Source organism: Eulemur rufifrons, chromosome 15, assembly GCF_041146395.1.
Source record: "Eulemur rufifrons isolate Redbay chromosome 15, OSU_ERuf_1, whole genome shotgun sequence".
In the NCBI taxonomy this organism is placed as follows: Eukaryota; Metazoa; Chordata; class Mammalia; order Primates; family Lemuridae; genus Eulemur; species Eulemur rufifrons.
The window spans coordinates 75,059,845-75,074,526 of NC_090997.1; the positions used below are offsets into that span (position 1 = coordinate 75,059,845).

The 14,682-nt window shown below is 36.7% G+C and overlaps 1 protein-coding gene across 1 annotated transcript in view; it reads left to right on the forward strand.

Moving 5' to 3' along the window:
• NKAIN2 (sodium/potassium transporting ATPase interacting 2) overlaps positions 1-14,682 on the forward strand; it is a 168,931-nt gene that overhangs the window by 134,807 nt on the left and 19,442 nt on the right. The window contains exon 2 of the mRNA XM_069488460.1: positions 10,059-10,119. Within this exon, the coding sequence (XP_069344561.1) occupies positions 10,059-10,119 (61 nt within the window). The remainder of the gene's footprint in view (positions 1-10,058; positions 10,120-14,682) is intronic.

Below are 14,682 nucleotides of genomic sequence, written 5' to 3' on the forward strand. Positions count from 1 at the left end.
GTAATCAAATGAGTGGGAGGAGCACTCTAGTCCTCCTGCATGCTCCTGGTTTCCCACAAGTGTCATTAAATTCCTCTGTGGTTAGTCGGGTGGTAGCTGAGCTGGCTTGTTTCATGCTGATTTCCAAGCTCCAATAATCCAAAGCTCAATATTATTCTCTATAACCAAATTTCCAACTTAGAAAACTAGGTGAACTTAATTTTAGCTTTCCCTCTCCCCCGAATGTGAATTCACTCTGCATTTTAAATCTTATGTTTGTTCCCCTCACCTGAGAGTCTTGTGAGTTTCCTCCATTGGATAAGTTGACAATTACTGTGTAAGAGTAAAAAAGATAAGATTTTGGGTCTGTAGGCATGATTTTAACTCTTCTCATTATCTCTTAATCTTGGGACATCATTTAACTTCTCTAAGCCTCAGTTTTCTTATTTATAAATCATGGGCAATGATAGAAATTCTCTTTTAAGTTTTGGAAAGAATTGATAGAATAATAGCTGTAAAGTTGTTAGCACATGCCCAGAATACAGTGAGCACTCCTCTAATGGCAGCTATGACTTTGACTATTTAATCGATGACGTTTCCTTTCATATCTCCCAGCTGGTACCAGGCTATGAGGGGTTGGTTAGATGATTGGTTGGTTTTGAAGTTTGGGTATTAAAAAATGAAAAAATGAAACACACAAATACAGTTGTAGTTTTTCCTAGATTATATGCTCCTGAATGGTAATCATGTTACCAGGCTCCTACTGGTAATCATGTTACCAGTAATTAATGAAATCCCTTCATTCTGAAGTATGTGACACAGTTTCTTTCACCCTCATATTGGCCTTGAGCCAATATGAAAGAAGATAATCTAAGATTTATTTTGTAAAGAAGGTAACTCAGAGAGAAAGGGAGAAAGGGAGAAAGGGTCCGTGAAGAACACCAATCACAGCCAAGTTCCGACTCCAAAGTTATTCAGTCCAACTAGATTATACTGCTACACATGGATAGAGTTGACGGGCCTTTTAAGTGACACTTTGATTCAGCTTTGTGCCTTTTAAAATTGCTTTGGGGAAAAACTGGTCTTCAAATTTGTGTCTTCCCCAATCCACATCTTATTCCCCTTGGGGGCTCTTTTTCTGCTGCTAACTTTACTCCCATTCATCTTCCTCTGCCACATACTGCAGCAAGTACTTTGCTTCAGAAGCAAGCTTTATTGAATGCCACATAAAATACCTTTTCATAAGCATAAAGCTTATTCCCACAGATGTCATGGTAAAGGACCAATTGCTCTAAGTTTCCTACTTAACTATATTTCCAAAACCCTCATAATACATGAGTTTACTATAACATTTTGAAGCAACTTTACTTTCTAGCTGGTATGTCCTGATATTTCCTTTTCATTTAGTTTTTTTTTTTTTTTTTTCTTTTTCAGTGCAGGGAGAGCACTATTGATATCCTTTTTATATAATGTTAATCAATAAATTCTTTTTGATAATTGGTGTAATATGTGCTGAAGTCTCAGGTGTATTATATATTTATATCTTCTTTATCTTCTAATTTTGTACCTCTAAAAAGAAAGAAATGTGCATACAGTTTCAGCTCCTTTTTTTCCCAAAGGCACACAATTAATGCTCATTATTTTTGCAGCTAGTATTCTAATACAAATAATCTGCTCTCCTAGTCTCTTCAGAGAATTTGACCTTGTATTCCCATTGTCATCACTGGCACAGCACATGCCTTCCAATGAAACACACTGATCATTTTTAGCCTTGTCTATTATTGTTGGAATGACCAACATGGACTAATATATTTTTGCAAAGGCCTTACTTTTGGACAATTAATTTTGCTACAGGTTCCCTGTTATGTCTGAGCAAAAATTATGCTACTTGTACCATTTTCTCCCAAAGGAATTACATACTAATTTTGTTCAGGAATTTGGCAGGACACTATTAATTGTTTACATTTTACAGAACATTTTAAAATTGTACTTTCTGCCTCCAATAATTCATTAAGAATAAATCAGAGTCCCTATTCGACATTACAAATATACAATCTTAAACTGAGTTTTACTATTAAGACAATATGATGTTATTGATAGGTTGCCTTTTATATTTCCAGTTATTTTCAGTGAATACTTTTGGTTGAGGACTCCCCTAAGGCTCTTACCTCTGAAACTAAAGGCACTTTGCAGCAGTTCTATTGTGCTAGATTAGCCATTCCTTTGATCATCTCCCAACTGGCACACGTATAGGACGGTTGAACTGCTGCTCTCAATAAAGTTTTAAAAACTAATGTGATATTTAAACTTTGAGAAGAGTATAACCATAATGACATTTGAATTTTATTAGCCATCTTTTACCCTGCCTGAATATCATCTCCTATTTCCACTTTACTAATATATCAGACTCATCTGAACTCTGGTAAATTTTTGGTAAGTTTGGACCAACAAAATCTACCAGGCACCAGAACAAATTTATAATGCGAATGATTGGTTAAGCCAGTGTTGGCATTTAGTTCAGTCCGTTTCCCAACCTGAAGTAGATAATACAAGTTTGCATGTACGTCTAGTTTTATTTAATCTTTTAAAAAGTGTTTAATGCAGTCATGCTTGATGATGCAGCACAATACCTAAAGGCTGGTATTAAGATATGTTTCTGATCCTCTGAAAAGCTTTTCTGACCCAGTAGGCTGTGAACATTCACAATAGCCCTAGAGGCAATCCTCCATGAGTTATTGTAGGTTGATAACTGCACCTGGATTATTCGTAGCGAAGAAAATTTGCAACATGCTCCATAATAGTACAGCCAGTGGAATAGGATGGGATAAGAATCATCTGGTGAACAATAGAGATGATATACCAGCCCACCATAATAAAATACTTCATATAAAGACCTTCATTAATAATACTGATATAATCACATTAGAATCCTTTGCTGAAGCAATCTCAAATTATGTAGATGGAATAAGATGAAAAAGAGCAAGTAAAAATTATCTGCAACTTGAAATTATACTTTGTGTGTGCATAATACCCTTCTGTTCAAATTCCTATTACAAAAAGCATTGGTTAGAGCAGATGAATTATGAATTCAGAACAAAAATGGATTATTTAATTGAAATAAAACATAGAACTAATTTATTTGGAATGTGAGATAATGACAGATAAAAAAGTAGTATTTGCTAACGCCTCATCTCAACCCCTAGTCAAAAAAGAGAGTGTTGAATATAATTTTATGTTTTATCAACATTAAAAACTACCATGGACTTCCATGTTGGTATAAAGGCTCAAAAATTAATATGTGTCTTTGTTCTTAAGAAAACAAGTATATCTACCTTGTTTAAATATATTTATAATTTAGAAATTATAATATGAAAGTTCTTTAACATAAATAATAGGACCCTAAAATATATTTTCAATTAAACTTTTTACTATGAGAGAATTGTACTCCATCCCCACTTATATAAAGTAACATGAGAGTTCTTTTGTACACTTTACCCAGTTTCCCCAAATAGTAACATATTAGAAAACTTAGTAGAAAATCACAATTGGGATATTAATATTGATACTGTCAAGACACAGAACAGATCTGGCACCACAAGCATACCACATGGTGCCTTTTTACGGCCCCATCCACTTCCCTCAGACCTTCTTAGTCCCTGGCAACCACTACCCTGGTCTCCATTTTTATAACTTTGTCATGACAAAAATGTTATATAAATGGAATCCTATCATATGTAACCTTTTGGGATTCACTTTTTTCATGCTGCACAATTCTACAGAAATCCATGCAGGTTGTTGCATGTATCAATAGTCCTTTCCTTTTATTGCTGAGTAGTATTTCATGGAACGAATGTACCACAGTTTGTTTCACTGTTTACCCACTGAAGGACATCTGAGTTATGTCCAGTTTGGGGCTACTATGAATAAAAATTGTATAAACATTAGTATACAGGTTTTTGTGGGAACATGTCTTTATTTCTCTGGGATAAATGCCTAGGAATGCAATTGCTGGATTATGTGGTAGTTGCATGTTTAGTTTTTAAGAAATCTCCAAACTGTTTTTCTAAGTGGCTGTACATAAATGTTTACCTGTTTATGTTCTCAAAATTTTTGTCTTTGATTTTTCCGAAAAGTTTAAATATTGTCTACTTTGGTGTGAATTTCTTCAGGTTTATCCTGTTTGGGGTTCAGCTTTTTGAATTTATAAGTTTACATGTTTTGTCAAATTTAGGACGTTTTCTGTTATAATTTCTTTGAGCACTTTTTCAGCGCTGATCTCCTTCTCCTCTCCTTTCAGGACCCCAATGACAAGAATGTTAGATCTTTTGTTATTGTCCCGTGGGTCGCTGAGGCTCAGTTTAGGTCTTTCAGTCTACTTTTTTGCTGTTGACCAGATTAGGTCATTTCTTTTGTTCTATCTTCAGGTTCACTGATTCTTTCCTCTGTCACCTCCATTCTTCTGTTGAGTTTTCTTATTTTGGTTATTGCATTTTTCAGTTCTAAATTTTTAGTTTGATTCTTCATTATATCTTCTACTTCTTTGCTGAGACTTTCTAATTTTTTCATTTATTTCAAATGTGTTCATAATCGCTTGTTGAAGCATTTTTATGATGGCTACTTTAAAATATTTGTCTGATAATTCTAACATCTCTGTCACCTCTGTGTTGGCTTCTATTGATTGCCTTATTTCATTCAGAGTAATTTTTAATCAAAACATGGACATTTTGGGTATTACGTTGTGAGATTCTAGATCTTAATTAAACCTTCTGCTTTGGCTGATTGCTCTGATACTCTTTTGGCAGAAGGAGGGAAGCTCACTCATGTCTGCCAAGTGTGGACAGAAGCTCAGGCTCCTCACTTAACCTCCACAGACACTCAAGGTAGGAAGGGCTTTTCATTTAGGCTGGAAGGCAGTCAAAGCTCCTGTTTCCCACTCACTCCTCAGAGATGCCTCCATGGCTGAGAAGGGTAAGAGGACTTTGTTACTGCTCCCAGATGGCTTTCACCAATACCACATGGGTAGAGAGGACTGGCCTCATTACTGCTGGGCATAGGTAAACATCTTGATTTTCTACTGGGCTTCCACTTCTACCACCCAAGCGGGGAGGGGAGGGCTGTCCTATTAGTACAGAGTGAGGCTAGAAGTCTGGATTCCCCATGTGGTCTCCACTAATACTGCATTGGTGGGATAGGAGGAGTCTTCTTACTTCCTGGCAGGGATGAAAGTCCAGTCTCCCTCTTGGACCTCTTGGACACCACAGCTTGGCAGAGGGGAAGTCTTTGCACCCTACTCTTTGCTGCTGTTTAGGGGGAGTGTGTGTGTGTGTGTGTGTGTGTGTGTGTTTTGTTTGTTTTGTTTCTTCTTGTGTGTGTTATTGTCATTGTTTTCCTATAGTGTTGACTAAAGAAGAGATGGTGTTGTCTTAAAATTTTCTGTCTTGCTAGGCTGCCTTTTTCCTGGTGCTTTGGCTAGAAAGGGCAGGCTTTTGTTGGGGCTTTTTTAAAATCTGTGCTCACTGGAGTTTGCTGAGTTGTAGGCTTCTTCAATTCCAAGTCTGGTATATATGAAACCAAACAAACAAAACCAAACAAAAAAAAAAACATGGTGCACCCTAATGTCCTTCCTTGGGTCCCAAGGTCCCTAGCTGGGCTGCCTCCTTTCCGCTTTTCACAGTCTTCTTATGTTTGTTATATATGTTAATATAATGTCCAGGGTTTTCAGTTGTACTTAGTGGGAAGGATAGGAAAAAGTATCCCTCCCACGACTCCAAATTCCTGGAAATAGAAGTCCAAAATATAATGTTTTACACACTAAGGTTGTTACATTTTAAGTTATTACAATTGAATCTTTTTAAATACTTACCAAAAGGCTTTAGTTTCCTTTTATCTATTAGCTTCTAAGTGGATTTCTGGGACATACAATCATAATTTCATTTGTGAATACAAAAAAGAATTTTAATCTGATTTAGTTGTAGAGAGAAAATATCATTTCCTTTCAGTGAGTAATGATATCAAGATGATATGTAATTTCTTATCAGGTGAATTAGATGTGAACAACTCATATTAGATGTATGAAGGTGAAAAGATGAATAAAAATGAAAACATTTAGATTTAGCTCTGCTTTGAATGCCAAAGACTAAAACAACTGCAATATTTTGTTTTATCACAAGTGAATAATTATGTGTTTGCCTAGTATAATGCTAAAGGTACCATCCATCATTATTACAGCCATCTTTAAATAAGGAACAAAATGAAATCATTCTATTTCAATTGCAAATACTCAGACCTATAATAACATGAGTCTTTGTTCTGTGCTTTGTGCCCCATTATTTCCATCCATAAAATCCAGACTCCTTCAGACTAGGGTCTGAACATAATCCATATCTTCCCAGCTCTTTTCTGAGCTCTGCTTGGAAGATGTCCTCTCCACCTCTCTCTTTTCCCTTCTTTATTCCCTCTCAAAACCCTCCCATCTTTCAAGGTCTAACTCAAAAGTATCAAGCTCCATCCTACTCTGAAAATGGGTTTCCAGTTCTTGGGGCCAGCAACACTTTAATTCAGTCTTAAAGAATGAGTTAGAATCACTCAAGGTGCAAGGTGGAGTGGAGAGGGGATGGAGCAGGTGTAGGGCATCAGCATTCTTTGTTGGCAGAATGGAGAAATGAGTTAAGGAACACAAGAGAGAAACTACCTGATATATGTCAGAAAACTACCGACAGCTTACTACTGGCATCAATTCTGACCAAGAGTGGTGGAAAGTGAAGCTAGAAAGGAAGTCAAATATCACATCAAAAAGGATTTGTATTCCATGAAAAATTTTATGCTTTGGTAGGTGGTGCTCCTTAAGCATGTTGCATAGAAAAATAGCATAGTTAGATTTGCAATTTGATATGCACTTGAAGCCTACTAATCATAGCCCTAATCTGCCTTACAGTTTTGATTTCCATTCTCTAGTATGAGGTCCCCAAACTCTTGTCAGATGTCACGACTGGCTCTTTCCTGAACATAACCCGTACCTTTCCTGCTTGATGATCTCATTTTGGAAAAACAAGTCCCACTTTATTTCTCATCTGCAGAAATACAAATAACATTCTTCCAAGGTTGGTTGTGATGATTAATGAGCTAACACATGAAAGCATCCAGTTTACTGTTTGTCACTTAGTAGACATACAATTTTTTTCCTTCCTTCTCACAATTTATCTAAATCTACTTCAAATTACAATTATATGTATCCCTGCTACAAGATTGCAAATTGCTTAAGGCTAGGACTAAATCTAAAACAGTGGCTCTAACTGGGTGCAAGTTTGCCTTTTAAGGGACATATGGCAATGTTGGGAGACATTTTTGGTTGCCTCAATTGTTGATTGTAGGATGTTACTGTTTAAACAACCTACAACACATAACAGCTCCCACAAAAAAGAATTACCCAATCCAAAATGTCAATGGTACTGAGGTTTAGAAACCCTGGTTTATTTCATCTTTGTCGCCCTGGGAGCAATTAGCAGAGTTGCACATTATAGGAGGCATTCAGGCTTGTTAGACATGATTTGAAGCCCGTTTTCTGCAGGTAAATTTTATAAATTGCTGTTGGGGAGTTAAAATTAAATTAAAAATTTATATGGTGTAGGAAAATTGAAAGATAGCAGGGTTTATGAATTTTGATTAATTTGGGGGAAACTAATTTCCATTTGTATTTAAAGATGACCAAATTAAAAGCTAAAGTTCTCTTAATCAGCAAGGTTGTGTAACAAATTGCAGCAGGATTTACTTTTATATCAAAGGAGCTCCCCTGATAGTTAAAGAATGCAACTGAATACAATTAAAAGATCACTAGCAAGCAGAATACAGTGACTTAGCTGCATTCTGGGAGAGTACACTTAATCTAGAATCTAGTGACACTTTAATGAGAACTTTAAACTTATTGGCCCTGAATTTCAGAATTTGTCAGTGCTTGCTACCTAGACTTTAGTTTTGAAGAAATGAAGTGGTAAGTAAGAATCAAAAGGAAAGTTTGTGATTAGGAAGAAAATTGCTTTACAAATAATTCAACAAGTGTTTAAAACTGAAAAGAAGAGCTAAACTATTGATAAATCTATTATGTAGCATTTAGCCACATACAGTAAGGACTTAATGTGGAGGAAGAGGTGAAGTATAAGCAGTACCCAAGTGCTTTAACCAAACCCATAGGCTCTTGACCTAGCCATAGCCACAAACACTAATGACAAACAACCCATGGGACTGTCACTCAAGGAAAAGAGCACTTTCACGGGTCCTTGTGGATAAAAGACTAAGAAGTGTTAGTACAGTCTCTGCTTTTCCAGTACCCATGAAAATGCTCAGATCCTATGTGTTTTCTTCTTTGGTCAAATCAAACTCTTTGCTAAAGCCAAATATGAGACCCTGGTTTTTAACTAGCTCTCTGAACTCTAAAAATAAGTCTCATAAAAACAATGATCCTGATGACTCTATTATATAAGGAAGTAGTTCTTACTATCACTATTTTATTTCCAATGTTAATTATAATTCAAAGAGAAACAGGCTGATTTGATGATTTTTCTAAAACATTTTTTGAAAAGAAAACTAATTCTGGTAATACAGATAGCATCAGTGATTTTCACATTTAGCTCTCAGTGATATGTACTAGTTCAAATACCACATGTGAGGATGGAACAGCAAGAGGTGCACATCCCCTCTCATCCAGGATCCAAAAACAAAATCCTTGAAGAATGTGTTGCATAGGTCTTCGTCCCCAGCTGTGCCTGCGCAAGGTCGGTTACTGCTGCTTCCTCTTCTGTCCAGGATGACCACTGTTTTATCGCATGGGAGTCCTCTTTGGAAGATAGTTAGAATCTGCCAGAACATGCTGTCTCCCTCAAACCCAAATTAGAGATTTTATAAAGTTATTTTTAACTGGACCCCTCTTTGTCTCCAAATAGTTCTACAGTCACTAAACACCTATTAATGTACCCTCTGACTTTAAAACGTTCCGCTCATATCCTCAGGAAGATCGCTGTCACCTAATGAAAAACAACTTCATTAAGCTTATCACAACAGCTCCTTTTTCCCCTGTGCTTTAGCTTTCTGATTGAAGACTGCAGCCTTTCCTAATGTTCCCTTCTCCACACTAAATATTATCATGTGAGATCAGTACTCAACCAGATCAATGCCTGTCTGAAATGTCATTGTGAATAATCTTCATCACTGTTCGGAGGAAATACCTTTAAGGATTCCCCCAACTAGATTATTTTTTTTAAAAAAAGTTACCCACTGATTATATTATTATATTATATTCATCTGTTTCCTTTGCCCAGTGCTCACACTTTGACTAAATAAATATTATATTGATATTAAGGCATATAAAACCACTCAATCTAAGGGGATAGGTATCAAATGACTTTGCTGTGTGCCTCTACAGGAACCAATTTCAGTGAGAAAAGACTTCACTGACCACAGGGACCTTTTTGTAGGATGTTTCAGAAAGGATGAGATGATGTGTGTAATCCTAAATTCAATGCACTGATGATACTCCTTGCTTACAGGTGTCTACCTCCTCACTTCTCTGTTATATGTCATCTTAATTATGCTCAGTATGCCCTGGTTTCTGTTACAGGTCCAAATAAGAGGTTTCTTTTACTTACACAGAGTTCATGCAACATATCACGGAATCTCCTTAACATTTTTCTGATGGCCTGTGGGAATCCAATTTTAAAATCTTAGGCTCCAAGCTAATGAAGAGTAAATTAGAAGTTGATTGGCACAAATGAAAGTGTTAATCCATTAATGAATGGCTATAATTATTTTTTTTCTGCATCTGAAATAGTTTGTTTTAGATTCCCCAGCAATTAACAAATCTTACACATAGAAGCCTATCAGAGAAAAACAGAGCAATAGATTTATTTGTAAGACAGATCAACATCACTTAAATCAAGAATCCACGCTGGAGTGGAGATCTAATCTCATGGACCATTTTGAAGCCCTGAGTCTGGTTGCAAACTGCCTAATTTTGAAAAGCCGCTCCCCAGTGAGGCCCAGTTCCGTTGCCTCTGCCTGATGTCTAAAGCACCTCTGTTTTGTTTCAGCTGGCAGGGTTCATCTACGCCTGTTATGTTGTGAAATGTATAACTGAAGAAGAGGACAGCTGTAAGTATTAAAGCTCTATTCTGTTTCTTTCAAGTTCAAAGCATCTTCTTTACTGCCTCCTACCTAGCTTTCCTATTCCTCAGACGAGATCCCACAACATAGCATTAGAACAGAAAATAAGCCTTTTGTGCCAATCTGGCTAAAGTGTTTTTTATAAAAGTATCCAGCATATTGAGGAAATGGAGAAGCAGCCATTTTGGAAACATGCTACCTTTTTTTGTTGTTGTTGAGAGACATTTTTGAAATCTATTCCTCTTATAATAATTCTAGTAGGGAATATAAAGATGAGAATGGAGATGGAAGTGATTTTAAAATGTGGTTAACTTGACTCTTCTCTTTTTATAGCAATTAGGTATTGGTAACTAATCAGTTTCACCCAGGACTACAAATTCTAAAAATCAATAATTTCTAATGATTACTAAATTTCTCATAAAAACTGATTTAAGATTAATGCATAGAATTTGTCTCTTGGAAATCAAATTTTTATATGTCCTTTTTCTTCCTACTAATTGTTACAAAATGGCTAGAAATCTGTGTCAGAGTTGACTTGATCCCATGTTTAGACAGTGATACCCTGATACCCTCTTACAAGCCTCAAAGTGGCTCCACTGTCTTCTGCTCTTCCAAACATGGAGAGTAGAAGGTTTCAATCCTTCCTTGCCCCTAAGGATCTGAAATAGGAGGATTGGAAAAAGTACTTCTCTTCTGTCTGGGTACTATTATGGATATTTGTTCATGCAGCTATATTTACTCAGAGGAAAAATCAGAATCGGGAATCATTTTCTTGATTTCCAAAAATATTTATAATAGTGGGTTTTTAAGACTGTGATGAAAAAGGAAAGTGAGAATACACTAATGATTTGAGAAAAACATCCAAAGAGAAATATGTTTCTCTTTTACTTTCCAATCATACTGGAAAAAAAGAGGCAGTATTAGGTGATTAATCTAGAGGAGGCGCTTTTTCAATCATACTCATACATGATAGAAAGTCATGAATACATAGTACCTAATTTATATTATTTTATGTGCCAAAGAAAATAGTGGTCCTTTCACTAAATAGTCATTTGTAAAACACTCTTGAATGTATCAAGTGCTATGTCAAGCTTTGAAAATTTTAAGATGAGTCATACACTATATTTTACCTCTACAAACTTGTCAACTAGGAGGCAAAAGCAGACATGTGAACAAGTACCTAAAATAAAACTCTGTAGAGTGTATAGTGGGTAAAGAAAGAAAAGAAATCAGGAAAGTTTTCATAGAGAAAAACACTCTTGAGCTCTGTCTTGAAAGATGAATAGATATTTACTGGGAAGCTGGTGTGAACATGAGGTGGTCCTAGGCAAAAGGTGAAAAAGCACCAAGACATATCACAACTAAATTAATGTGAATTGTGCCCTGTGCTAGAGGCAGACACCCACAGAAGACTGGGAAAGCAAGCATGGATGAGATAGTAGAAAAATAGGTATGAAAGAGTATTAGTTTGTATAGTACAATGGCAAATCAATTGGCAGGTAATTTACAAAAAGAGAAGAACATAATCAGGAATGTACTTTACAAAAATTATGTTGGCATCAGTACGAAGGAAAGACTTGGGAAGGACAAAGATTAGGGAAAGGAACCCTAGTGAAGACAACATGAAAATGATTGCAGTATGAAATGATGAGGATATGGACTCAGACCAGTATTGGAGATGGAGAGGATGTATACGATTTGACACATGCTGAATTGCTGTGCTTGATGGGCTTTGGGTGGGTACTGCAGTAAGGGAGAGGGAGGAGACTCTTAGATTCCTGAGTGCTGGCATGAGTGCATTAGTGGATGGAAATACCACTTGAGAAGTAGAATGGGAATCAGATCACCAGTTCAGTTTGAACAGGTTGAGTTTGAGATACCTAATGACTATACAAGAGAAGACATCTAGTAAGCAATTGTCTTATGGACAAAAAAAAAATTTCAAAGATTAGGAAGTGCAAAAGATATATGGATTTTTAAATGTATGGACTCCACAAACTACATAAGGTCATTCAGATATACCATTCAATATCTGTGTGCCAAATCCTTGATGAAGCAAAAGTCCACAGTTTAATTTCTGTAGGGAAGTTGGGCTTTCCCTAGACTATAATGTTTGATTTCATTTCACAATCATGCTAGTGCATTTTTATCTTCATACAATACTTATTGACACCCCAGGTCTCCCACATGGATAATTAGTATCTCTCCATAATGGCACCTCTCAAAGGGGATCCTAGAAATGCTAGTTACACAGAACACTCTGCTCAAGAATAGATTTCAAAGTCAAGTAAGTCTGACAGTGACACTTTACACATTTACGTATTAACATCTCTGAGAGTACTGAGATAAATAAATATGTGCATGTTTTCCTAATCCACAGTTTTGTTTTAACCATATTAATTTGAGTGAGCTATAGTGAGGCTAGACACAAACCAAAGGGAGAAATCAGAAAGAGTTTCCCAGTTTTATTATACTCACAGTTCCCTGGAGTATGCAGGGACATGCCATGCAGGGTCACTCACAAGAAGGACCAGGGTCAGTCATGAGGCAGAGAGAGAGAGAGAGAGAAGAACATTTGTTGTGGTTTCCATGAGAAGGAATGGGTGAGGCAAGATAGGCAGACTTAAGATGGGCTAGGCATGTTTGAAGGCAGCACCCATGAAATTCATGTTCACTGTTACTATTACAACAAGGGCTATCTAAAGTCTCCAGATGTTTTTGGGTGAACAAGGGCCTACCTGGGAACAGCTAGTAGCTATTTTGTAGATTTCAAAACATCAATTTATAGAAGTTAAAATTATGGTCAATACAAGTCTTCCAAATATTTGACCCCAGAACCCTTTTTTTGTAAATAATCCTAATATTCTGGAGAATTAGAATTCCAGGGAATTTACCATAGGGATTTCTGTCCTAGATCAAGTTTGAGCCAAAGTCATGTAAATATAAGGAGATTTGAAGTCACCAATATCTTCTGGAAGATCAAGTTTATCTCTCAAGGATCTAATAAGCTTCTTTCCAAAAGACTCCAAAAAATAATGTGTGTGTCTTTACATGTATTTGACCACAACACTTTATCCACCTTTATTGATCCAAAATACAAGCAGACTTCTCATAGACAAGTTTACTAATTTTAGTCTTATTGCTCAGTGACCAAGATACGAACTTTTTAAAAAAATTTTATATCCAAGTAGACTGACAATTGCCTTAGATGTTCATGGGATTAGGAAACAGCCTCGATAAGATGCTTATTTGGGCTGGCTCCCTGTCCAGTGGTCTTTGGTGACTTCCAGTTTTACTTGTGGTCATTCACACACATTCAGACAATTATGAGCATTTGTGGAGTGCAATGCTTTGAACTGATATTATCCACCTATTATGTTGTCTTGGTCACTTGTCTGTGTGTTCATTTCCAGACACTTCCTTGACATATGACTTCCACTGCTATAAAGAAGGTTTGAAATTTCTGGCTAGTTTTTGGGAGTTACCTCATAAAGAAAATTATCTTAATCCCTAAATAGCTTGATGAAAGTAAAAAAAAAAAAAAAAAAAAAAAAAGTCCTCTCAGAAAGCAAACCCTGAAGTAAGGGAGAGGTTTAATGTATATGCAAACACTGAGAGGATGTCTATGTATCTGTTTTTAGCTACTATGGATTTGCAATGAAGCATCTTGATGGCAGTATAGTGACAGGAGGAGGTGCTAGCTATCTGTTTGCCAAATTGGTTGTTTCCATCCCCATCCCCACGAGCCTTATGAGGGATGGAGGAGAGTTTTGGTTCTGTAATGTGCTGAGAATGGACTGTGGAGATAAGGGCCCAATTATGGCAACTGGACAAATAAAGTATTCTTGAAGTCAATATGAAGCTAACCAGCTATGTGCTCAGTTCTGATACTTTAGGTCTCACAGCAACAAGTGCACCCAGGGAGCCTCCGAGAAAGAGACAGAAATGTCCAGTGAGCAATGGAGAGGGTTCAAGCTCCATGAGCACAGACTCAAGCTTAGGCTCCATGAAATAGCAATAAGTCATCACTGAAATAGAGGGAGTCAGACTCAGGCACATCAAATGCCTGAGAATTATTCTCCTTTTAATCAGTAGCTCCTTACTTTTTCTAGAGCCCAGTTTGATTCATATTTATACAGACACTGTCTTTGTCCATTTGGTCTGCTATAACAAAATACCATAAATGGAGTGATTTATAAACAACAGAAATTTGATGTCTCACAGTTCTGGAGGCTGTAAAGTCCAAGATCAAGACGCCAACAGATTCCGTGTCTGGTGACGGCTCATTTCCAGGCTAATAGGTGGCACTTTCTCACTGTACTCTCACACAGTGGAAAGGGGCAAGGCAGCCCTCAGGGGCCTCATTTATAAGGTCACTAGTCCCATTTATGAGCACTCTATTCTCATGACCTAATCACCTCCTAAAGGCCCCACCTCCTAATGCCATCACATTGATGATGAGGTTTCAATGTATGAATTTTGCAGACATACAAACATTTAGATCATGGCAGACACTTTAATGCAAAGGTTTTCTTCCCCAATGAAAAAGCC